Source organism: Tachypleus tridentatus, chromosome 4 (genome assembly GCF_004210375.1).
Source record: "Tachypleus tridentatus isolate NWPU-2018 chromosome 4, ASM421037v1, whole genome shotgun sequence".
Classification (NCBI taxonomy): domain Eukaryota; kingdom Metazoa; phylum Arthropoda; class Merostomata; order Xiphosura; family Limulidae; genus Tachypleus; species Tachypleus tridentatus.
Genome location: NC_134828.1, coordinates 113,351,982 through 113,379,232, shown reverse-complemented (window position 1 = coordinate 113,379,232; position 27,251 = coordinate 113,351,982). Strand labels below are relative to the sequence as shown.

The window sequence follows — 27,251 nt, the reverse complement described above, 5'->3', positions numbered from 1 at the left end:
ATGATGATGGACTTTCTTTATAAAATATTCAGACATTACTTATGGGATGACCTGACACATTAAAAAACTTTGCGATTTTCAACTTATTATTTAATATTTACTCAAGAGTTTTAGAGAAAAATGGATAGATTTGATAAATTCTAGTCTTTTTTCTTCTTGTGGAGGATTAGATACTTTTAAAGTTGAAGGACAAAGTAATCGATTGTGACTTGTATGTTTGTTAAAAGTCAGAGTATAGATTACACGTTTCCATGTAGAAATATATTTTTTGATTAACCAGGTGTTATAACTCAATTGCCCTCTGTATTAAAATTTGAGCATACAACGAACTTCATTAACTTATTGTGGTTATCAAGTAAGTATTATACGCTTTGTATATGGATTTAATTTTGGTTTTAAGTTTGTTTTTTTTTTAATTTCGAGCAAAGCTACTCGAGGGCTGGTTTTAAGGGAAAAAGCGTTATCGGTCTTCTAAAAATGGAATGTTCGGCTCTACCAAGCGGTTGGAAACGAGAGGAGGTCATTCGAAAAACGGGTATTTCAGCTGGCAAAATTGACGTTTATTATTACAGGTATTTATTATATGTACTATAAATAAAAATCGATTACTGACACTGTGACAATAACACACTGATAGTGATACTATCATTTGTGAAGGCAAAGTTAACACTGTCTTGTGTACCCTAACGGTGACGTTTTAACAGTAACACTAACAGTGTGTTTAATTTATACGCAAAAACGGCTCGTTTGGGTTGAGAAAATATTTTACATAGAAGGGCGAACCGTTTAAAATATTTTCTCAACCCAAACGAGCCGTTTTTGCATATAAATTTCTCAACAAGTGGGTTTCTCGACATCACTGACTAACAGTGTGTTGTAACATTGTAACCTGAAGATGAACTAGGAGGGTCGGAATGTTTTTCTTTGCTTATCAATAAAAGTGTTAATACCCATACCAGCCGTTCTGAGATACATTTATATTTCAAGTGGGTTTCTCGTAATCAAGAATAAGTGATATTGTATTTGTAATAACACAGTAAGAAACATAAGATTATAAGTTTTATTACGTAACTTATATTTTAATACTTTAATGCTAATAACATTATAAATCACGATTCTATGTTAAGACATTCAGTTTAGAAGTATTCCTGATTTATAAATTATAGGGATACAGTAATGCTTAGTTTTATAAGACAAGTAGAACTGGGCTATATTTGTTATGCTGTGAAGGTTTGTAACATTATATATTCCCATAATTCCTTTACATTGTATATTTTTAATAATACTGGTAAATTACTTTTAATATTATTAAGCCAGAATTCAATTTAACATACAGTTTGTACCACAGCACAACCAGCTGATAATAACATTTAACAGTGTAGTGAGTGAGTGAGTGTTTGGGATTAAGTGCAAAACTGTACATTGGGTTATCTGTGCTTTGCTCACCACAGGTATTGAAACTCAGTTTATAGTAGCTTGTGTCACTCGGGGGCCATTAACAGTGGACACAAAGACCATAAAACAATCCAAACCTATATAGGATTTGGAAAGAGAAAGTCTATTGTTTCTCTTTCTCACATAAGTAATGAAACTTGCTTATGAATTTTTGTAATTGAATTCTCTATTTTATGAAACCAGTTGTAAATGGTGAAAAGCAAAGTAAACTTTAGTAGTAAAGCTAATGGGATCTTTGGATAGATTTACAGGCATATTTATTAGAAATGAAAGCTAAAAGAAGTGATTATTTCTGTCTTACTTGAGGGGTTTCTCACAATTGTCATTATTTTATAAAATATATAATCCATTATGAATATTTGTAAATAAAATGGCAGAGATTTTTTATATTTTATCAGATGTTAGTCATTATAAGTATGACATCAAGAGACAGAAAAGAGGTGTTTATGGCTATAAAATCTACCATTGTTAATATTGGTCAAATCTTTTGCAGTTTATTAATAATATTCCTTGACATTTCTTGAAACATATATGCTTTATATGCTCGTGAAAATTGTGAAGGACTCCTTATAATATAGGATTGTTGGAAAAGGTTCTTTGTAGAGTTACTAGAATTATTATTGTTTTGAGAAAAGAATGGTGAGAGATGGCATTATTAAAGTTTACAAAAATATCTTTGGGCTTGATGGTGTAAATGTTTTGTATTTTTTATATTTATTTACAATGACAGTACACACAATAATATGAGGGATGCAAGTTTAATATTTGGAAAATTACGTTGCACAACAAAGTGTTTGCTTCTTGAACACCGTTGGGTGTTTCTTATAGATTTTTGGCTGCTGATCACAAAAATCACATCCAAATTTGCCCATCATGTACCGTTTCATCGAAATCTGCAGTTTCACAAGGACATTGCTGCAATGGAAAAACTATATCAGGGCAACTGGAATCCTTCAATGCTTGCTGACTACTGTTGGACACTGCAAAGTAATACACCAGACATTGAATACAAGTGAAAATCAGGAACAAAACACTTTTAATTATGTTGAAATTAATAGCGTATTAGAAACATAAACGCAATTAAATACGTTATTGCCGGTAAACAGTTAACTGTCTATTTCTCAGTGTTCCTACGTGATGAACCAAAACTATATTTGTGCATATCCACCAGGTACCTGTCACAATCATCAAAAACTTTAAAAAAAAATTGTTGTAAAGTGTTATATGTAAGACACCAGTTAAGACATTTTTTTTCTAACAGCATTGAATAGCTTATAAAATTTAATTGCTTTTGGAAGTCATGTAGTCTAGCATCTTAAAAAGTTTAATAGAATTGTTTATATACTAAATAATAAAGCTGTGTTTAATTTTTTACTTTTCTTTGTCATAAGGATGGAATTACAAGGACATCATTGTAGGACCCAATAGTTGCTTGTGTTATATTTAAATGCAATTTGAAATAGGTACATATCATGTATATTCTGTATCTAAATGATGCTGTCATTAGGCTATATTTATCTTAATGTGTATTGAACAGAATGAGACAGTTGTTTAAATTATAGTTACTCATTGATCAACACTGTCCACATCTTTTGTCTCTGTGTTTGCAATAACCTTCAACTCTAACCTTGTCACTAATATTCTTCTACTTCCATGATGTGTGTATGTGTTTTTCTTATAGCAAATCCATGTTTGGCTATCTACTGGGTCCACCGAGAGGTACCGAACCCCTCCATGCTGTGTGTATTGGATTTTTTGGTTGTGGAAACTGATCAAGAATATAAATAGCTACTCTGTCATTTATGCCAAAACAATATATAGTTCTGGCCATGAACAAAGTTTTCTGTTTTAATTTATTGTACTGTTTGTCATGAAGTACTTTGTTGTTGTTGTTGTATTTACATCAGATGTTGAGGTTTAGCGTCACTGCAGTATACATTCATTGACAGTATAAAACATTGTACAGTATCTTACGTTTCTTCAAAAGTTTGCATAACACCAGAGTGTCTAGTCTGTGGATGATCTGTAAGATGTGAAAGTAATGAGGTTTTTAAGGACAACTGTAAATGTGAGGTGGCTCTTTCAGAAGTGTTGTCTTGGACTAGATGTAGGAACAAGTTATTTGGAAGGATCCAAACCTTAAATGAACACCTCCTTTCTAGATTTGGGCAGCTGTAGCCTGTACATTCTTCATGGTAAATTGTGGACAGGATGGTAAGAGTTGGCTGAATGTACAAAAATGTTTTCAAAGTTGTTATTATTTATTTAGTAATACACCAGATGAGATGAGCTTACAAAGCTGACAAACTCTGAAACTTTTTCCATGATATTTTGTAAATAGAGGTAGCTTACAATTTGCTGAAAGAGCTCATAAAATTCTTCCTAAATTAAGATTATTTGTTATTGCTCTTCCAAAAAATGGAAATTAAAGATTCAAAAACTAGCTCTTAGAAAACTGGTGAAGCAGTTGAATGTTTCTTTGTAACAATTTGTGTATTTATATCACTTAAAGAGCAGATAGTGCAATCTCTTAACCTGTGTTGAACACACAAATACATTTCTGGCATCTGACATGTTTTAGGTCAGGAAAGTACTTCTGTGTTGAATTGTTAATAGTGATATGCTTAGAAGTCTTGGACCCCATAGTATTAATTGGAATACAGAAAATGGACTTTGGATTTATTGGAAAAAGGATGATAGACATTATTTTTTTCCAAAACTAAAAAGGGCAGTGAAAAAGATGTACTTCATGTTAGGGTTGTATGGAAGGAAGTTATTGCCTTTCTAAAAAAAACTCCAAGAAAAGTGTCCTACAAGATTTCTGATAGGATAGCAACATCTTGATGTAAGGGGAGCTGTACAAAATAGAGAGGCCTTTGGGTAAACGTTTAAGAGGGTTCTGAAATATTTAGACAAATAAAATTCCAGAGCTCTGTCAAACTGGAATACATAGAATTTATTGATGACATTATCTGCAAACACAAATTAAGACTCAAATCTTTTGATCATGTCAATATTAGATATATATTAGATTCTCATACTTTAACCTGATGTTAACTGATTATACCTTTATTGCCAAAAGAATTATTCTTGATCAGTTGTGGAGCCACTCAATGTGTCAGTAAGTAAACAACTCATTGTTTCTGCATGACAGAAATACATTAATTACTTAGATTATGAAATAGCATGGAAATAAACATAATAGTCACTGAAGATCTATAAAAGAAAACCTAACATAAGGAGAGGGAATTAATACTGAAATAAATGAGAAGCTGGCTGAGTTACAGAATCAGTGAGGTAGTTGTTTTTATGATCTCTCTTGAACAAGAAAGTAACATTAGCCAAATTCCAGTCTTGTGACATCTCTCCACTATTCTTTAACTTCTAGACCAGGAATGTTTTCATTCTTTAAACTTTCCATTTTTTTACCTAAGTTCAGAATTAATGTGAATATTGGCCTGGCATGGCCAGGTGGGTTAAGGCGTTCAACTCATAATCTGAGAGTCATGGGTTCGAATCCCTGTCTCGCCAAAAGTGCTCGCCCTATCAGCCGTGGGGGCATTATAATGTGATGGTCCATCCTACTATTCATTGGTAAAAGAGTAGCCCAAGAGTTGGCAGTGGGTGGTGATGACTGGCTGCCTTCAGTTTAGTATTACACTGCTAAATTAAGGATGGCTAGTGGAGATAACCCTCGTGTAGCTTTGTGCATAATTTAAAAAAAAAGTGTGAATGTGCCCAATCTTGTTTTTATGGTGCGACTGTTCAGAATGGGGAATATTGATTAAATCTTAGTAAAATCTGAATAAAAATTAGAATTTAATAACCTCACCATTTTATAGTACTAATCTAGTACTATCCTTCCTGTTTTAATCCTTTAAAGGTCCTGTTCTAATGTTTAGCTGACCCTTAATGTACTGTTTATCTTCATATTTTGAGCCATACATTCTTCATATATTTTTTTTTACATTTTCCTTGATGTTTCATAATTATCCAAATTTTCTGCCATTGCATTCAGTTCAAACTTCCTGTATATATAATACTTTTCTTTAATTGTATTCTTTATATCATTTGTGAGCCAATCTGGTTTTTACTAGAACCATCATTTTTTGTGTTATAATGAACATACCTGTTCTGTATATTTAGAAACTTGTTTTTTAAATTTTTTACATATTTTTGAAGGCCTTTTTCTGGATGGTACTGGTGCACCATGTTCATTTCATTTTTCTTTGTTTTCCAGTGCCATTATGTGCAAGGGATATCCCCATTCTGAACAACTTTTTATAATTCTGAGTATATTAATATTTTACGCTGGAAAGAGCTTTCGTGTACCCTTTCCAAAAGAAATCGGCTTTTGATAACATTACGAATAAAACGCCAGATAATGTAAAAATTTAGTTATGACTCATATCTTCAAGTATTATGTCTTTATGTGAGTTATATTTGTTATTCCATATAATTTTAATGCTACATACCCAACCATATGTTGTCTGTGTACCAGTTACAGGTTTTCCACTCTTATAACCCTATTGGCTAATAACAAAGAAAGAAAGGTAAGCGTAATATAAAAGGACTAAGAAATATACATACAGGAAACTACTTTTAACTAAATGTTTGTGAGGAGCTTATTTTCTGTAGCCTATAGATTGAAACTTAGTCTGCATGTATTGAAAAAAACATGACATGTTAGTTGCCTAAAGGTGACTTATTATCAACATCACATATTAACTTAGCCCCTGAAAACAAATTAGTAAAGAGCACAGGCAATGGCTCTGTTGGTATTGTGTTGTGTGTTTCTACAGTGTATTTAACAGTTTGATTCCACAATCTAAGCCAGCCAAGACTTTTTTTCCCACAGAAATCAAAAGACTCATCTGCTGCTAACACTTCCTAAGTCAGTGGATACACATGTGAGATCTTCAAAGTGAAAAACAACTTTTTTCTCTCTGATTTTTAATTCAGAATAAAAGGACAAACATTATTCAGTGTGATTACCTATTTCTTCTCTCAACTATCACTGTTTACACACACAGCATATGTATTATCTTATACAAAGGACAACACATTTCAGAATTCTCTAGCACTTGGAAATTGCATATACAAATTTATTTCTGTTGGTGAGCCAACACTCAAGAAAAATTCAAGTTTTCATGTTGAATTGCAAGTTCAAATGACTTGTTACTTAAGTTGATTTTGTATGAGAAATAAATAGTACAGTTCTATTTTTTTCTAGTTATAACTGAATCCAACTAAAGCTTAGTTAAAAATAAAACATATCTGAAATTAAACAAAAATGTAGACCCTCATAATTGCTAAAGCACCATTTTGAATACTTGTTAGTTTATATGGTTCCAGTGAACCTTGGACCTCAAGATAAATAAGTAATATATGGATATCAGGCCAAAATATGTTAAACCTAAAAAGAAACCTAACTTATAAATAAGAAACTTGAAGTAGCAAATAAAAAGTTAAACAGATAAAACAACAAAAAAGAAGAGTGAAAGAATGTTTGGCCTGGCATGGCCAGGTGGTTAATTCGAGAGTTGTGGGTTTGCATCCCTGTTGCACCAAACATGCTTGTCCTTTCAGCCATGGGGACATTATAATGTGGTGGTCAGTCCCACTATTCATTGGTAAAAGAGAAGCGCAAGTGTTGCTAGTGGATGGTAATGACTATCTGCATTCCCTCTAGTCGTACACTGCTAAATTAGGGACGGCTAGTGCAGATAGCTCTTGAGTAGCTATGAAAAACAAACAAACAAAGAATATTTGGTATTGGGTGGCTGCTAACTGGGTCTCATTTTTCACAATTTCATCAAGTCCATGTTGAAAATGACCCATTTTTGTTATTGTTACACAGACATGGAAACTTTGCAAAAAATGATTTATTTATTCTGAAAAGATTTAAACAATGCCAAACTCACTGTGTTAATTTGGAGAGGTTAGTACTATGGAACTTGTGAACTTATATACTATAATTGTAGATGAACTAAAATTATTTTTTACCGATTTTCCACAAAATGATAATTGTATGGTCCTACAACATAAAACACCATCAATGAATAAATACTTGTACATCAGACTAATAGTGGGAGATAGATACTCCAGAGGATACATGAAGGCTAGCTGTACGTATTCATGTCATGGAAATATAAAAGAGTCCATTGTTATAAAGCAATTCATGATGATACAGTTTTTCTAACCAGACTTAAACAAGAAAATTCTGTTGTAAGCCACTGAATAAAAATATGAATGAATATAGTATCAACTGTTAATCATTTATCAGAATTTGTAAGTCGTAGTTGGAAGTATGTATTAAATGTAACAAAGAAATTTTTGTTTACTGGTATTTACAAAACATTCTACACTGTTGTTATTTCTGTTATAGAAAATCTAGTCATTTAAAGTTATAACTATTTGTGGTTTTCTTTCACATACTAATGTGTGTAGGAAATGGTATCTGTTCACACTGCTTGCTTAGTATCTCCATTAAAACATTTCTAAATATTATTTATCCATGAACGATATTAATGAATATAGTAGAATGAAATACTACATTGTACACACATTGTATTATTTTAGTGTTATCATAGTTTTAATGTTTTTAAACGTTTAGTCCCACAGGAAAAAAGTTTCATAGTAAACCTCAACTAGCAAGGTACTTGGGAGATGTAGTTGACCTCAGTACTTTTGATTTTCGAACTGGCAAAATAAATTCTATGCTTTTGAGGAAAAGTAAAAGACAGCGTGGAATGCAGTTTGATTATAGCAGAGGAATTCGGAATGATGCTTCACTAGTGCCCCCTATTCGACAGACTGCATCGATTTTCAAACAGCCAGTAACAGTCTTGAAGTCACAAGAAAGCAAAGTACGCAACGATTTCAAGCATGGTCCTCAGGAAAAGCCGAGACAAGTAGGTGTTTGTGTATAATATTTGTCATGTTATGCAGCGTGTATGCTAACCATTATTTGGAACATTGTAACACACTGATATAAGTTCTTCTGAGAAAATAATTATTACATCTTCTCTTTCATATACACTTTCTTGAAGGATTTCCATATAATTTTTTAAATTCATCCCATGTGGATTCAGCTTTAAAAAAAGGTCTACTTCATTGCAAGTTTACTGTAGAAATGATAATTTGTAAGTCTTTTTCCTGAATTATACTGCACACTTTATAAGGTAATAAGTTGTAATGACACTGCAGTAGGAAGCCTTTTTCCTAAATTATACTATACACTTTATAAGATGAATTTGATTAAGCTTGTTAATACCTCAGAACTCAAGTTAAAATATCCGTGATTACATTTGTTACTAACAAAGACAGATGAACCTAAAGGTGACTTAAGATCATATGTAATCCACCAAGGTTCTCAACAGTAATTTTGAATAACTTCATATTTATACATTCAAACATTTTTATAACTTTGAAAAAAATCAGTTGTTAGCACATTTTGTTAAATATGTTTGTAAGTTTTCAGAGTTTACACTTTAATAAATTTTTTAATGTCAAATCATTACTTCTGTTCTCATACTGAGGAAATTCAGAAATTTCTTATCTATAGGCACTACACATGCTTGTGTTGTTATCGATATGTTTGTTCCTGTTGTGAGTGAGATTATATAGAATCAACGGTGTATAGAGTAGTGTCAAAAAGAACATCTAAAGCCTGGTGCTGGAAATGAGAATAGGACAGAACTGTCGATATAAATGACTTTGGTATAATATGTAGTTCTAACAATAAATTAGGTGTAGGAATTACAAAGATATTATTCTATAAGCTACTCTGAACTAATGTGTTCTTGTTTACATATTAAATGTGTGGCTTTTAGGTTGTAATTGGCTTTCGTTGTTTTATAAAAGACCTCAGCATGGTTGAAGATAATTGAATTTTGACAAATATTTTTGTAGGATCAGTGAAATGAGATGTTCTGATGTCAATTGCATTTTATAAGTCTGTCCATATGCTCTTTTCCAAGGTTAAACAGAAGCATTTGGTGGCCATATGTTTGTAGTAATGAATGTATTCTCTTGTGATAAAATTGGATAGTGTTTAGTGAAGTTGATTAGTAAAAGAGTTTTTGGTAATGAAGCCACTGGTAGATGAACACAAACTAACGCAATCCTTTAGAACTCTGAGATTTATTCTTTGTGAAATTGTAGACCGGTTGTATTCAATATTAATGTGGTACATTTCTGTATTTGTAGGTTTTAGCTATCTTTCACCTTAACCATCTGTTTTTGCATGTGCAGTTAAATGAAGGGTTTTGTGAATAGTTATGGGAGGTGTTCATGAAGTGTGTGGTCAGTGTACAAACTTTATTTTTTGTAAGCACAAGGTGAAAAAGATTTATTACAAGATTTGTTTGAAAAAATGTTTCATTCCTCATATTTTAGCTTTTTTGGGAGAAAAGACTGGAAGGTTTACAAGCTTGTGACCGAAAGGAAGAATCTTTAGTACATTTTGAACTACCCAAGAGTATGAAAGGTACTTTATATCTGTTTGTGGGAGGTAATACTGTTTATAGAATACAGAATATAGGCTTTTTAAATAATTAAGAATAACTTAGTTTGTTTTACTGTGTATAAAATCAGACTGAAAGGGGCGAAAGAATGGAGTTCCAAAACATATTTACCATTAATTGACACTATGGCCTTTTTCTTGATCACCAGGGTTTCCACTCTTTACCCATCTATGCTTTGAGAACACTTGTTCCAGTCTTATAGGCCACACACAGATTTATCCACCAACTTCAGTATGCTTTCTATCTGTGTACTGTACATTAGTACATCATTCCAATAATGTGGTCACTTTTTTCTGATAAAACATTTGGCACATTTTTCTCAGCAGGAGTGTTGTGATTATTGGTTATTATTTACATTGTGAATTCATATACAGCCAGCATTTCTATTGTTATTTTTCATTAGTAATTATATAACTGACAAACAGCCAACAACTGTGGAGGGGTCACTCTCAGTTGAGGCAATCCAAGATACAATTAGTAGCAAGATGAGACTTGCAGACTGAGTATGTATCTGGGAGATTCTGAAGTGACTTTTACAAATAATCTGAGAATTTAGACTTGTTTTTCTGACTTCATACACTAGATCAACCTCAACAAAGGATCATTTTGAGCCACTACCTCCAGCTCCTTGTCTTCAGTTGATTAATAGAGTTAATGAGGTTTTGGGATCTCTCAGTTTTTCTGCTTTTTTCTTGTAGCATGTTCATGCTGTGAGAACTGCCACTCAGTTACATCACAAGATAGCTATGCTTCATCCCCCATGTTTATTGGATCAGCATACTTTGGTTTATCACTGCCTGGAGGAGTCCAATTTGAATTCTCAATGGATGGGCCCCCTTTTGGGGCTGTAAGGGTCTAGATTGGAACCTGTGGTCACTTTAACAGATTAGTTTTCTCATATTTGTCTTACACTCATGATTGTCCTGAAGTATTTATTTTCAATCCAGCTTTTCTCAAAAACTTGTCAAAGTTCCTTTTGACAATTTTAGGATATGTTGGGGGGTTTTGCTGATATCTATCTTGGTGAGATTGTCTTCCTCCATTCTTTCTTTTGTCTCCTGGCTGATCAATTGTCGGAATTTATTGGGTGGAGATGCTTTGTTAGAAAGGCTTTGTTTACCATCTTCTGTCCTCAGGGAGCTATGGGAAGCTTCTTTTCTTTGTTCCATGTTATTTGCTGGAGTTTTAAAGATGTGGGAATCCTGAATTGATACTACTTGTTTACATTCTACTTTATAATCTCTGGCTTCTCATCTTTCTGGTTCTAATTTAGGAATATTGGTCTGCAGTGTTTCCCAAACTTTTCCTTTGGTTCCCAGATCTATTGGTTCCTAAACTGTTATCCATCTCTGTTTTTGAGACTCTTTGCCTCAGGCAGATTGATGACAATGGCATCAGTGACTATCCTTTGGGAGGGGAGAAGAAGGAGCACGATTATATCATTTCCTGGATGCTTGGAGATCTTTCACCAAGGATCCATGGGTACTCCAAGTTCTGGATCAGGTTGGTCTTTCAACAGATGTCACCTGCATCATTGTCTGCTGAACCTGTTGTCTTTTCACCCCTAGCAAGTGTAACTATGTTCCCAGGCTGAAAGAGAGTTGTCAGTAAAAAGGCAGTAGTGAGGATCAAGCCCATTCTTCCAGGAATTTATTCTCATTAATGTTTGTGCTACCCAAGAAGACAGGAGACTGGAATTAACTCATTGACCTATCTCAATTCAACCCATTTTTAGATCCTTCTCACTTTACTATGGAATACTTCTCCCACCTTATGATGGCACTTTGCACCAGGACTCTGGATGACCAATTTTTATGTTATAGATGCTTATCTCCATATTCCCATCCCATAGCAGAATCTTCTTAAAGTTTTCTCAGTTTGTGCACAAGGGTCAAGTGCTATAATTCTAGACTCTTTCTCTAAGAGTTGTTTGAGATTCTTCTCATCACCTGCATTTCTAGTTTCCATGCACATGTCATTATATGGAACATTGGCTCCTTCTGGGTCCATCCTGTCAATTAGCAGAATGAGCTTCAAATTCTCCTTTTCAGAAGCCACAAAAGCAGCCTTCTTTATCATATTGGAGAAAAGTATTTTGTCAATGACACAATATCTTGTTCATTTGGGTGTGTTTTTCAATACTTACTTAAGTTGCACTCAAGCAACCCCTATCAGACTTCAAGACATGGAAAGAGCCATTGGTCTTTTAAATCTGTTTCCTTCTTCTACTATGCAGATAGTACTCTCTCTTTTCGGGATGTGGGCATACTTCAAACCACTCATTCCTTTGGGACATGTTCATGTGAGATCTCTTCAGTGGTTACTGTGAGAACAATGAATGATGCAATCCATTTCTTTGGATCATCCTGTCTCATTACTCAGGAAATACGTAATTAATTGCAAGTGGTAGTTGGATTAGAGCAACATTACTATTGGAGTACTTATTACACCACCTTGTCTTGAAATTCATCTGTTCACAGATGCATCTCTTCAGGGATGGAGAGCTTAATGTCAAGGTCAGGAGTTCCAGGGTACTTGGACAGAAAACAAGTCTCCTTTTCATATCAACATACACTATTTTCTTAAAAGAAAAATTGCTGTGGTACATTCTGACAGTTTCATGGTTCATCTTGGTTTTCTCATCAAGGAGGTACACATTCTCAATACCTTTATTTTTTTACTTTGGATCTTCTTGAATGGGCCAATTCCCATTATATCAGTCTTTTAGTATGCCATGTCCTAGGAGTTATGAATTTAATTGCAGATCACTTGTCTTGATACAGAATGGATACTACATCATGAGGTTTATCAGTGAATTTGTTCTCAGTTTGGTTCTTCAGCAATCAATGTCTTTTCAACTCATTGGAATTCTCAACTACAGTTATTTTGGCCTTCAGTACCTCATTCTCAAGTATTGGGAGTAGATTCATTCAGTCGGGATTTTCCTGATTCAGCTCTTATCCTGGGTTCTATGGTTCTTTTTACTCCCTATCAAGTTCTTTTGGTTGCACCTTAGTGGCTGGCTCAAGCTTCGTTCCTGTTTCTTCTGTATCTGCTAGAATGTCTACCTCTATCTTTTCCATATTGGAAGTGCCCGTGGAAACAACCTTGATCAGACATTCTCCACCCAAATTTTCAGAAACGTAATCTTCATGCCTGGAAGTTATGTGGTCCTTAAGTGTCTGGCATAAGTGTTTAACGTCTGAGGTTTCTCTGTACTTAACTAAATTTCTCCATAGGCCAACCATGATTGTTTATAAATGGAGAAATGGAATATTTATTATCAGTGGTTTATTCTAAAGATGTTAAACCTTCTTCATCCAAAAGTATCTATCATAATCTGTTTAATGACTGAGTAATTGAGAAGGGGCTTACTTTATATTCATTGGCTTTATTTAAGGCATTATTATCCACTATTTTAGACATAAATATTGGAAGGTTTTAAAACCCAGTTCTGTTAGGTCTACCCAAATCTTTTTATATTATTTGGCCCAAACAATCTTTTCAGTTACTGAATTGAGATTTTAAATGTATTTTACATGTATTGGCTCATCCTGCTTTTGAATTCTTAGATTCATGTTTTTGGTTTCACATCTTATTTAATTTTTTTATTTTGTTTTTGTTGGCTTGTGAGTGTTGTCAGTCAAAATTATTTGCAGTTCATATGCATGGGAATCTTTATCATTCCATATTTATCTTACTCTACCCTGATAGGTTTTTTTCTTTCCAACACTTTGGCAGCCAGGATTGGAGCAGTCATAAAGGTGAGAGATGGCTAACAAATAGATTGGTGAGAAGAATCCATTTACCAGCCATTTCTTACCTTTCACTATAATTAATATAGCGTGAGACAGGCTCTACCAAAATGAAGTGTTTCATGAGACCATTTAGGCACCTACTGGATGGTATTACCTTATTATGGACCACCACTGATGGACAATCATGACTACAGCTAAAGGGGATTCTGTCTGTCCTTGCTAATTTTCAGGTTGAACAAGTCAAGATTGGCCTGCATTTAAAAATGTAGGGAACTTAGTTCACCTATTTCACAATTTGCAGAGCACTTTTTCTTAGGGCTTCCCCAATGTGTTTTATCCTCCCAGACTCTACTATAGGAAATTGTAAGTTTTATCACTCCTAGTTTCCAGTCTCTGGGGTGGCAAATAGAGACTTTTCCTACAGTATGTTTGAGTATGTTCCTTCACTCTTGGTGAAAAGGGTGAAGTTGAGGTCCTCCTACTGGAGTCCCTAGATGTTTTTCCCAGATTTCAGTAGGTGTGGCACCATCCTACTCATAATTCCAGTTCAGATTTGACAGAAAACTATCCAGTTGGGGAAGGCATGGACCATCTCTTTATTCAGTTTTGGTTTAGTTTATTGGTTATGGAAAGTGGTTTGCTACCTCCTCATTATTCTGAATGTGAAGTGGTCCCACCGTAAGTCATTGGTTGAGCATATGTTCTGTGTCCTGTCCACAATACCAGGAACAAGTGGAATACTCCTTGTCCACTTAGTTGGGAAGCAAGAATGAATGTTCATAATGAGAGTCTGGATGAGTTCCATTCTTCTGTTTGAGTATGGCATACAAGATATTGTTATGATAGAGGAGAAAAGTATTGCTTACTTTCTTGTCATGATTGTAATGGTGTGAAATGTCTCTCTCTATGGCTACAGGCCGAAATACAATCAACATTCAAAAGTATATGTATAACATTGCAGTCCAATGGCCCTAGCCACCAACATGGATATAGGATATCACACCTCCTTATTTCCAACTTCGAGTTGTGGAACTTTGGCTATATGGTTGGGGGTAATTTGCTTAATGCATTTGAGTGGAACATAAAAGACTGGAACAAGTGTTCTCATTGCATAGATGTGCAAAGAGTGCAAACCTTTGAAATAAAGAAATAGCTATAGCGTCAGTAGAGGTAACTGTTATTGTAAATACATTTTCAGTTTAGAAAAATGCTAACTTTTGTCATCTTTTTTCAATTAATGTATTAAATTTCTGAAACTGGACTGTCTTCTAACTTTACTGCCTTATCAGATATTAACAAGATCTATGTAGCATCAATATTATTCAAATATATTTTGTATACATCACAGGTTAAGAGGTAATCAACTTCGCTACAGGTTTACCAGCATTCAGTATTTACGTGCTTGTTCTTGTAGTACAAGAACTTACACTATTTAATGTGTTTAAAAATATTTTATTCACCACTTTGTAGGTGTAGGACCTGACTTAAATGAAGAAACTCTTTTGAGGAGTATATCTACTGCTCTTCATGTTTCTAGTCAACCAGTTACAGGACAGACAGGGTTTTCAAAGTCTTTACTGGAGAAGAACCCTGGAGTGTATTTGAATCCAGAGCAACCTTTAGTCCAGGTATGTGTGTATGTTATACAGTCAGAAATTCTTATCTCTGCACTACACAGAACTATTACCTTGTATGCACTGCTATGTAATTTCCTATACATTGCAAAAACTTTGATTAAAGATCTCCCCTCTATACACTAAACAAGCCAAGAGGTATTGCGGCAACTTATGATATAGTTAATATTAGATAATAGCCCCTCGCCAATCAGAGGACAAGTCTTCACAAGCACTAGCATTTGAATGGATGTTCATTCTTTTCATACACCATTTTTCATCATACATATTTTTCATTAGATTTACTGAAAATTTTGCACTTTTGATTTTAATCGTCTCACCCTTGACCCTGGAGAGGGGGTGAAAGTATTGAAATCAGGTCCATATGTGTGTTTCTGCAGGTGTATCTTAAAAACTAATAGACTGATGCTCACAAAAACTTTACCCAAGATGAGATGTAGAACCTTCCTCACCAAATTTGGTCCATATGAAAATTAGGATGTACTATGAAGCATTTTGGGTTACTAACTGTGTAAAATGTAATTGTATTTCTATTAAATTTGAGGGGCAAATTAAGGTTGAGACTCCTCATAATGCTACATAAAATGATGTGAATCATTGATCGTTCTGTCGTTAAGGAAGGTGAAATTTGATGATATCAACATAAATGCATGTAATGTCTCTGATTGCTTGTTTAACTAGTGTGTAATCTTTCTTCTGTTGATTTTTGAAAGAATTATACTAATTTTGTAAACTTATTATTTAGAACTTCATTTGTATTACCTTTGATTTGATTTTGATCAACTATACTTTTGAAAAGCATCATATTTCTGTTCTTGTCATTTATTTAAACATAAGGATTTCTATTATATTTCCCCTCAGAGTAGATTCCTATATGTGGTGAAGGGACCTTCAAGGGAAGGTTCTGTTCTTTCAGTTTACCTCCTGTGGGATCTAAACGTCCACCCACGTGTTTGCCGTGCATGGCGACCCGTGAAGGAGAGGTGAGGATCCTGGTGGTTGAGGGGTCCAACCCTAACATACCACTTTAGCCTTGAATTCCTGTAGATGGGTGGCCTTTGGGTGGCCCCCCTTGGGTCAGTTGGTTGGTCCACTTGGGCTAGGGTCAACCAAGTACCAGTGTTGAAATTTCTCAACAGGTGTTGTGGACATTGTGTCTGATGCTGGGGTTTGGGTATAGTGCTCACGAAACTCTGGTGCTGCTGCAGTGTCCTTGCTTGACATTGTAGTGCGTCTTTTCATAGGGATCCATGGTGGATGGGGTCAGAGGGCACCAAAATTTCCTTTTTTCCTATGGATCCTCCAAATAAAAATTTAAATAAAATAGTGAAAAAACAGTCAATAGGTAAATGACCACGTCTTGAAGTTTCTGAGCAGCAATTTTCAATATCTGTACTACCTGTTATACCTCATTTTCTTAGCCTACATTCTCTTTCAGAGAAACCTTTAGGGCAGATGTCCCACTTTTCTATTCAGAAGGGATTGGAGGGACTTGCTGGCTCTCCAAAGTCAGTAAAGAAGGTTTGATCTGGAGACATATTGATGGAAACATCCACATCTCAACACAGTGAACTCCTTTTGAATTCAAAACCAATTGGGGATATACATGTTGAGGTTACACCTCTTGCTACTTTGAATTCATCACGAGGAGTTATTGTTGAGAGGAATTTGAAGAACATCCCCAAGTCAGAAATTCTCGTTGGTTTCTCCGCTCAAGGAGTTTCTGCAGTGAGACATATCTCCATACGCAGATGGAGTTACATTGCCGATCAATATCCTCAAACTGACATTTACATCACCACGTGCACCTGCCACCATCAAGGCATGTTCTCTTAATTTCAGGGTATGGCCGTACATTCCAAACCTTCTCCTATGTTTCCAGTGTCAGAGGTTCGATCACTCAAAGACGTCGTGTTGTGATTCCCTGACATGCTCTCGTTGTGGTGGCAAGGACCATGAAGCCTATGAGTTTGAAATGGACTCACATTGTGCCAATGGCAATGGCTCTCACCCATCCTAATTTTGTTCTTGCCCTAAATGGTTAGAAGAATAAGAGGTGCAGACTGTGTGATGGACGAGTGCATGGAGGGGTGGCACTGCTGGTTGACCAATTTGTGCCCACCCTGTCTTTGTCACTTAACACACCCTTGGAGGCTGTAGCCATCCGTGTTTCCTTGGATGATACTATCACTGTTTGTTCTCTCTACCTGTTGCCTGGAGAGAGATATGATCAATCAGACATTGATGCTCTCATTGAACAGTTGCTGTCTCCCTTTTTCATCCTGGGGACATTAATGGACATCATCCCCTTTAGTGCTGTTATTGATAGGAGGGGTTACTCTGAAGAGAGTATGCCCTCTGATCACAACCTTTCTCTTTTCAATACTGGTTCTTCTACTTATTTTCACGCCCCTAGTTAGTCCTTTAGTGCTATTGATCTTTCAATTTGCACCCCTTCACTATTCTCCCATTTTTCATGGAGGGTTCACAATAATCCACGAGGCAATGATCATTTTCTATAATTTTGAGAGAGACTGGCCATGGTGGATGCTTCCCAACCCACGTACCCTGATGGAAGCTGGATCACTCAAACTGGCCCACTTTCATTACTCTCACAGAACTTGATTGTGTCAGGCATCAATAGTTGACTGTGTGGCAGCAGTAACTGACTGTATTATATAAGCAACTGCTTAATGTATTCCTAAAACCTCAACACATTTTCCATTATATCCTTGTCCGTGGTGGAATCCCGCCTGCCACATGGCACGGAAGGATCAAAAACGGTCCTAGGATACTTTCTATAGATATTCCCACACTTTCAATCCGCATCGCTTTCAAGCGGGCCTGTGCACGTGCTCGGTGGATAAGACGTCAAAGCCAGAAGGAGTCATGGATTAAGTTCACAACTGGCATATCTCCTACCACCAGTTCCAAAGTCATATGGGACAAGATTCAAGAGGTCAGTGGGCAATATAATTCTCTTGTTCTCTGATGGCCAGGAAGTAGTTGATACCCGGAGCATCGCCGATATTCTAGGTGAAAGCTTTTGCTGGTTATCTAGCACTTCTGCTTCTTCTTCCACCTTCTTAGCCATCATGACTCAGGCAGAGCAATCACCTCTTTTCTTTTGAGCTGATTGTCTCTATGACTATAATCATCCCTTTACACTGGTGGAATTGAAACTGGCCCTTCATCAGTCTGGCAGCACATCGGTTGGACCAGATGATGTACGCTGTGACATGCTGCACCATCTCTCTCCTGCTTCTATTGATATTCTTCTTATTGTTTTAACTGGATCTGGCAGGAGAATGTCTTTCCTGATGCCTTGTGCCAGACTACCTTTCTCTAAGCCTGGAAAACATCCCAAGATTCCTTCACACTGCTGTCCAATTGCATTGACGAGCTGTCTCTGTAAGACCTTACAGAGGATGGTTAATGCTCATCTTATTTGATTCCTCAAATCAAACAACATCCTCTTGCCCACACAACATGGGTTCCGACGACAGCGCTCCACCTTGGATCACCTAATTCGACCTGAAACATTCAATCAAAAAAGCCTTTCTCAAACAACATCTTGTATCAGTATTCTTTGACATTGAGAAGGCTTATGACACAACATTGAGGTATGGCATTGCGAGACCTCCATACATATGGGTTACATGGCCATTTGCCCATTTTTATTAAAAATTTTTTAATGGACAGGAGATTCCAAGTTCGTGTGGGTTTGACACTTTCCCTTTCTTTTCTACAGGAACTTGGAGTCCCTCAGGGCTGTGTTTTGAGTGTCAAACTTTTCAGTATAAAGATTAATGCCATCACTGAACAACTCCCTCTCACTGTTGCAAACGGGCACTATGTCGACGACTTTCACATCTCATGTCAGTTGTTGAACATGAGATATATTGAGCAGCAGCTACAAACTACCCTCAATCGTGTACTGAATTGGACCATGGCAAATGGCTTTAATTTCTCTTTCTCTAAAACTGTTTGCTTGCACTTTTGCCACCAACAGAGTATTCACCCTGATCCTGAACTCCATATCAGTGAAGTTGCGCTACCTGTGGTCCCTGAGACCAAGTTCTTGGGGCTTATCTTTGACCGTAAGCTGACCTTTATACCACACATTAAGCAGCTATGGGTCAAATGTACAAGAGCACTGAACATCCTCCATGTTCTCTCTACCACCACTTGAGGAGCAAATTTATGTTCTATGCTAAAGATATATCGTGCTCTTATTTGATCGAAACTTGACTATGGATGACTGGTCTATGGCTCTACCTTTGTCCTTAAAGATGCTGGACCCCATTCATCGTCAAGGACTTTGGCTCTGCAATGGGGCTTTCTGCACCTCCTCATTTCAGAGTCTCATCAACCTTCTTTGCACATTCACTGTTTGCAACTGTCTTTACTATATGCTTCAAAACTTCGTTCCTTACCAAAGCATCCCACCTGGGGTTGTATTTTCCTTCCTTGGTGAGCCATACTTTTTTAGAACAGGCGATCTGTCATTGCTCCTTATGGCCTTCGTATCCAGGCACAGTTGGATGAATTGGGTCTGTCCTTGGATACCATTGCAGTATCCACTGGTCAGCCCATCCCAACATGGCTTATTACAGTCCCCAAATGTGACCTTTCTTTAAGTCATCTGAGAAAAGCAGATACTCCCAATTGGAAGTACCATCTTTTATTTAATGAACGTCTTTCGAACAATCTTTCCATTCCTATTTATACAGATGGTTCAAACTCAGGTGACTCTGTGGGCTCTGCCATGGTTTGTTACAGTTCGGTGGTTGCACTCAGAATCCTTTCTACAGCTTCTGTGTTCACTGCTAAACTGTACGCCATTTCTCTTCCCTGGATCACATAGAAGCTAAGCAGTACTCAAACTGTACTATTTATACTGACTCACTTAGTCCTCTACTGGCCCTAGAATCGCTTCACATTGGTTCACACCCTGTCTTGCTAATATTCAAAACCAACTGTCCCATTTCTCTTTAACATCTACTTCTGTCTAGTTTTTGTGGAAACCAGACCATCTTGGTATTTGCAGGAACAAGCTTTCTGACATCACAACTAAATCTATCTGCTCTGGCACTAATATCGCTGTGCCTATTCAATACATGGACTATGGTCCTGTATTCAAGGCTCGGCTGTGTGTCAGCTGGCAGTCGACTTGGAGTGAGCAACGCGAAAACAAGCTTTTCCAAATAAAACCCTATATTGTACTTTGGCCGTCTTGCTTTCATAAGGATTGGAAAGAGGAAGTTGTTCTAACTAGACTATGCATTGGCCAGAGTTTTTTAACTCATCATTTTCTTTTATCTGGAACTGATTCACCAGTGTGTAGTCTGTGTAACACTCAGATCACAATAAGCCACATTTTACTTTCTTGCTGTTGTTACGACGTTCAACGATGGCACCATTTTAAACATGTTCTGTCCCAAGGTTTCTCCATAAGGTTAGACAGTGTTATTGGTGATGGTGACACTATCCACCTTGATTAATTTTTAATTTTTTAAAGGCCATTAATCTTTTTAATATCACTTAAGTTTTTTATTTTATACGTAACATCTTTTTTAATGTGGTTCCCTTTTAAGAATCACAGTCTCTCTTGTTCGATTTAAAATTAGAAAATGGCCATAAAATTAAATAACTCGACACCAGGACTGGAAAGGCCAACTTCAGGTGACTGATGCTGCTGTTTGAACTACCCGTTAGTCATCCTGGCGAGTCATTATTAAAAGTTTGCTACACGTCTTTTAACACTTTTATTACTTTACTTTTTGAAATTGGCCATAATGACATAACTCTGAATCAGGACTTGAAAGGCCAACTTCAGGTGACTGATGGTGGTTCTTGTACTTACCTGTTAGTCTTCATGGCTAGTTATAGTAATTACCATTATGCTACAGAAAGTCCTTTATAACTTCTCTTACTGTTTTTTCTCTCTTAACTTTGTAGACTAGATGTCAACATTGATTTTATGCTATTTATGTTTTTAAACTCTGTTTTGTTTTACCTTGATTTCCTTTTATGAATTTTAGTACAATTTACTTTACTTTTACCTTTTTACCAGGTGTTTTGCTCAGATAGCCTAGCTGCTTTGTGCCATAAAACACTAAATCAACCAACCAACCAATCTTTTATATTTTCCGAAGTTGTCATTAGGCCCCTATACACCATCACCATACCTGGCTCAATTTTTTTCCAACTAATAACAACAAAAGTTAAATCAACAAAACAGAAGTTTCATACATATATTGAGTTATGCATTTGTGTTCCTACATTTCTGATACACTTGAGGGTTTTTACACTCTTTCACAGAAGTCATCTTACTAGAGACACTGACAGTGACTTATATTGCTGTCTTGATGCACCATGTGGTTAGTTCCATTCTGATCTTGGATCTAACATTTTTGACCATCTTCTTTTGTTACTTTAACTAACCTTATCCAGTCTTGTATTTTACCACTATTTCTTTCATATGACTGCCCCATTTTCTGTTTCATATCCTCTCATTACAATAGGCAGTCCATCCTCTTTGATGATTGGCCATCATGAGTTTTGGAGATGATTTGAGACTGGAAGCATTCCTTGGATCTGGTTCTTTGGGAACTTTGAATCCCAGTTTTATCTACTTATAGCCTCTCTTTGTCACAACCTATTGAGTTTGTCAGGACTTTTCTTCCACCTTGCTTGTTCCAGGTGGCATGAGACAATTCCTTAACTTCAGTTTTTAATTTTATCCCCATCATTGTATCCTTCTACATAGATAGGAGTTTGTAAGTCAGTCTGTTTCACTGGACCCAACTTTGGTCTTTCCATTGTTTCCAGTGGGCAGTTTTGTCACAAATCATTGAATACTCTCTCTGGTAGTGTATGACCCAATTCATGGTCTCAGACACTTTCTCCACATCTTGATTTATTTCCTTCATTTTCTCAGCAGTGACTGAACATTTGATTCTCAGTTTCTCTCTTTAAATAAATTATAGCCTCATGATTTTATCTGCTCTAGTGGTGGTTTTTATTCAGAGGTTATGTTATTGAGGCCTATTGTTCTACTACTACTAAGGTATTTTTTTTCTTTTGACTTTTCTGGTTTACCTTGGGAGTTGTCTTAATTGGGACAGCTGGTTCAGATCTCCATTTCAGTCTTATCTCCACTTGTATTTCATTCAGTTGGGGGACTTTCTAACTTTAGGGCAGACTCAGGTTACTTTCTTGTCTTTGTGATATGAAGCTTGTGATACTAGGACTTTCATGACTCTTACATTTCCTGCATGAGTCTGTTGTTGTTTTTGGTTAGGATTTTTTCTCTAGAGTCCCTTGTTTTTTATTCTCTTGTAGTCATGTTGACTTACTCAATCCCACTTGACCCAAGGTGTCCCTCTTCCTTCACCTTACTTACATTTGCATCTGTTTGATGTCATCTTGGGCTCAGAAGTCAGTCTGTGAAATAAGACTCAGTTAAAGCTGTAAAACAGCATTCTCATTTCTCATTCACCTTAAGAGTATCTTAGAAAATACTGCTAATTCTACCTGTAATTTATAGTGTGCAACAGATTGGTTAACACTTTAATAAGGATGCAAGTCTATAGACATTTCTTTGTTTACAAGTTAACATTTTTCATTCCCAACTGATTGAGTAAGTATTAATAATTATGGCTTCTTTCAAGGAAGATAATTTGGGTATTCATATTAAATGTCATTTTGTAGTTTTAGAAACTACAAAAAATTATCTTGGTGTTTTAAATATTTAGAATAAAATATTACTAGTTACTACCAAGACATCGAAGTCAAGTTGTAAATTTTGTTTTTTTACAACCTGTTGACATTTAAAAATACATAGCCAAAAACTCATGATAGTATATATCACGTCAATTTGCAATATGTTTTAGACAACTGATTTGTATGTTTGACTAACAAGTCATTTTTTATGTATAATGAATGTTACATTGTCCAACTACTGTAGTGGTATGCATCCTACTATTGTTATTGTAACAATAATTACATTGGAACTAGTAGTGTGTATCCTCCCATATTTGCTGTTGTGCTGGTGTTTACATGTATTTTTCCACTGCTGCTATTGTAACAATGATTACATCATAAATAGTGATTAACTCAATTAATTGATTACCTATCAGCATTGATTATTTTCACATGAAATAAATGATTGATCAAATTATTATTAAATCAATTGATTCCATGTAAGTAATCAATTAAAAAACAATTAATGTTCACAATTATTGTTTTTGATTATCCTACCTAACCAGTTAATCAAAATACTATGACGTCTACAAGTGTGAACTGGACTCTCACTGTATTAGCTGTAGATGCTTTCAACCGTCTTACTTTCACCCCAGGTAGGTGTAGGAGAAAGAGGTACAGCATTTACAAAGGATTAACAACATTTATTACCCTGTGGCTTGTAAGTAATTGTTCCCAACTCCATCTCTGACATATGTTGCCACATTACATTTCACTGCTACAGTGGTAGTGCAGACAGATCTTTCTATGCTTCTGACAGAGTATTTCTCAAACCATATGAAGAGTCTTATGCTCTCAATGGGTAAGCAAGTTGACAAGTCAACATCTACTTCTGGATCTGGCAGGTGGATGTCTTCCTTGATGCTTGGAGCTTTGTTATTGTCCACATCTCGGGTCAATTGTTAAACATCAGCTTTATTGACCAGTAGTTTCATACTGCCCTCAATCACTTGTAGAAGTGGACTACAGCAAACTATTTTACCTTTTCTTTCTCCAAAACCTTTTGCATTAATTTTGCCACCAATGAGGCATACACACTAATTCCAAGCTCCCTCTTGTTGATGTTGTTCTTCCTGTGGTTTCTGAGGCAAAGTACATATGGCTTATCTTTGACGATAAGCCGACCTTCATTCCTCACATCAAGCAGCCGTGTCGAGTGTACAAGGACACTGAACATTCTCTGTGTCCTCTCTTCCACTTCCTTAGGAGTAGATAAATGTTTTAAGCTGACATTCTCTCATAGTTATTTGCTCCAAATTGGATTGTGGGTTTCTGGTCTGTGGTTCTGCCAGGACCTCAGTCTTAAGGATGCTGGATCCCATTCACCATCTTGGGCTTTGGCTCTGCACTTCTCCAACCCATGGTATGTACACTGAGTCCCACAAACCTCTTCTTCACCTCTGCCATTTGAAACTTTCTTCACAGTATGCCGTTTAACTTCAGTCCTTACCACAGCATCCCACCTAGAGGGTGGCTTCTTTCCTCATTTAGTTACGCATGCTCTTTCAGAAAAGATGATCTGCCTTTTTTTCCTTTGGCCTTCATATCTAGGACTGATACACAAGTGTGTGGCCTTTTGGATACTTGTGTCACAATAGCGCATGCTTTACTGTCGTGCTGTTGTGAGCGATTGCACCATTTTCAACAAATTTGTTTCTATGGGTTTACCCCTAACATTGAACAGTGTCATTGACAATGGTGACACTGTCCAACTTGTGTTTTTAACTTTGTAAAGGCCATTGATCTTTTTAGATCTTTTGTTAAATTTAACTTGATCTTTTTTTTTTTTTTTTGCTTTTTTATAATAATTTTTTTACCTTTTTTTGTTTGGTGAAGATAGCTTCATTAGTCTGCACAAATGAATATCAAACAACTAACCTAATAGGTGACTTGTATTCTCTTAAATTTTATGAGTGTATATCTTTCTTCTTTTTTTTCCAAATAAAAATGTGCAAATATAGTTGAGGAATTATATTTTACTAGTATCTAGCCCATCAAAATTGGCAGGGCAAGTACTACCACCCCATCTCATAGAGTACCCTAACCTCACATTTCGTATCTAATACGAAATAAATGAATTTTGTGAAATCCAGCTCGACTAACAAAGAGGCACAGAATTACAGTTGAAGCAGTCAAATGTTGGTAAATTCCTTTGAGTCAATCAAAATTAAGATCATGCATGAAATGAATTTGTGGGATATTCGTAGAACAATTGTTTTTAAAAATCATTTAGTTTAACAACTTCTAATATATAGAAAACCCAGTGTGTTTTAGTAACATTACGTACTCGCAATGGCTTTTGTCGTGTTGCTTAGTAATGAAAGTATAACCTAATATTGTTGTTAGTTTATGCACTGAAAGTATAAAATAAAACATATGTACAACAAAAGTGGAAACATTTGTTGATTGCTTGATTTAGAGTCTCTGTTGGTTAAAGACTTTTTTTTTTAATTAAAAATGAAGGTGATATAACAAAAAATAGTTTGAGAAAGATGTTATGAAGACGTGGAAAATACTGACTTGAGTGCTGTGTGGTTTTGGTTTGGTTTGGATTGAATTTCATGCTAAGCTACACGAGGGTTATCTGTGTTAGCCGTCCCTAATTTATCAGTGCAAGACAAGAGGAAAGGCAGCTAGTCATCACCACCCACCACCAACTTTTGGACTACTCTTTTACCAATGAATAGTGGGATTGACCATCACATTATAATGCCCCCACATCTGAAAGGGCAAGTTTAAAATTAAATCAATATTTTTACTTTCATGATAAATTTAGTTGCACTTGGCTGTAGGCTAGGTCATCTTTACTTTAGGCTTATTATATCAACACTCACTAGACTTATTAGGTGTCATGTCTCCTTTTCACCCTTATCAATAAAACCACAATGGTCAGACTAATGAAATTATTCCATTTCAATAAATCCAGCGTGACGTGACACACTGACTTGTATAGGTTAAATGGTGATGTCATGAGTACAAATCGAACTATCTCTTAAAAAAACAACTATTTTTAATTTTCTCTTAAAAGGCACTAATTGTATCGGAAGACGACATTAGGAAACAGGAAGAACGAGTCCAGCAAGCAAGAAAGAGACTTCAAGAAGCTCTGAATGACTTGGAAGGATAAGGTTAACCTCAAACAAATTAGTGGATTCAACAATAAACGTTTATTCCAGATGTTTCTAAGATAAATGGTTGTTACATTTACCAAAAATAAAAATGATATTTAGAGGTATTTGAAAATATAAATTGGAATTTCAGAGTGGATTGTTATAAATGTAGAATGGTATTGGACATTTCACTTTAACCAAACTTTTGAATGTAAGGAAAGTTATTGTACTTTTAATTTATTCTATAAAACGTTTCACAATGTCATACATGTAAAAATATTAATAGATGGAATTTCTTTAAAATATTTACTATTAACCAATTGGTTTAAAATTTTAAATGCCTTAAATATAGCATATCACTATTTGAGAATTTGGAGATAAATATATTTTAATTTTTAAGTTTTCACTAACTATTCAGTATCATTACTTATTTAGAATATTAAAATTTCATGGGACTCGTATTTTACAGTTTAAAAAAAAAGGAAAAATAAAATAAAAGGTTTATGAACAATGACATGCTGTTAGCTCTGAGATCTTCCTTGATTATAACAAAAAAATAAAAGTTATTTTCAGCATTAAAGTAGTAAGAAATCATCTTGTTTTACTTGTTACATACGAAGAAAATTAGCTAGATAGATGTGTGTGTTTCATGTGCATGGGACAAACTTCCACATTTGTCATTAGTTACCAGAATTGTTTCACTGACAGTCAGAAAGAACTAATGGAGATTCCTATAAAATGTAATGATTGATTGCAGTATTGTTCTGTAACCATGTACTTTGTTGTCAGTAAAAACATCCATTGAAACAAGAAAAACTGAAACTTTAACAGTATTAGAAAGTACACATACTAGTCTATGGAGACAGTTCACACTAACAATTTGGAATATTGTTTGTTCAAGTGCAGTTAACAAAATATAAACCAACCACAAAACGTGTTTAAGTGTTTTAAAACTGATTAACCAAGCAAGCACTGACCAGAAGACTAAACAACACGAAG

At 35.5% G+C, this 27,251-nt stretch overlaps 1 protein-coding gene across 1 annotated transcript; it reads left to right on the top strand.

The window, feature by feature from the left end:
- The first annotated feature begins 412 nt into the window (after nucleotides 1-412).
- On the top strand, nucleotides 413-26,827 carry LOC143249899 (methyl-CpG-binding domain protein 2-like). The gene is made up of 5 exons (XM_076500493.1): nucleotides 413-572; nucleotides 8,072-8,369; nucleotides 9,856-9,946; nucleotides 15,212-15,369; nucleotides 26,171-26,827. The coding sequence occupies exons 1-5, from the start codon at nucleotides 478-480 to the stop codon at nucleotides 26,267-26,269; spliced, it is 741 nt and encodes a 246-aa protein (XP_076356608.1). The 5' UTR covers nucleotides 413-477; the 3' UTR covers nucleotides 26,270-26,827.
- Nucleotides 26,828-27,251: the final 424 nt, after the last annotated feature.

Bases quoted from the DNA above. Each gene is read 5' to 3' on its own strand.
- LOC143249899 (XM_076500493.1), top strand. From the start codon at position 478: ATGGAATGTTCGGCTCTACCAAGCGGTTGGAAACGAGAGGAGGTCATT. The intron at 573-8,071 runs GTATTTATTATA...TTAAACGTTTAG, and splicing joins ATTGACGTTTATTATTACAG to TCCCACAGGAAAAAAGTTTC. The intron at 9,947-15,211 runs GTACTTTATATC...ACCACTTTGTAG, and splicing joins ACTACCCAAGAGTATGAAAG to GTGTAGGACCTGACTTAAAT.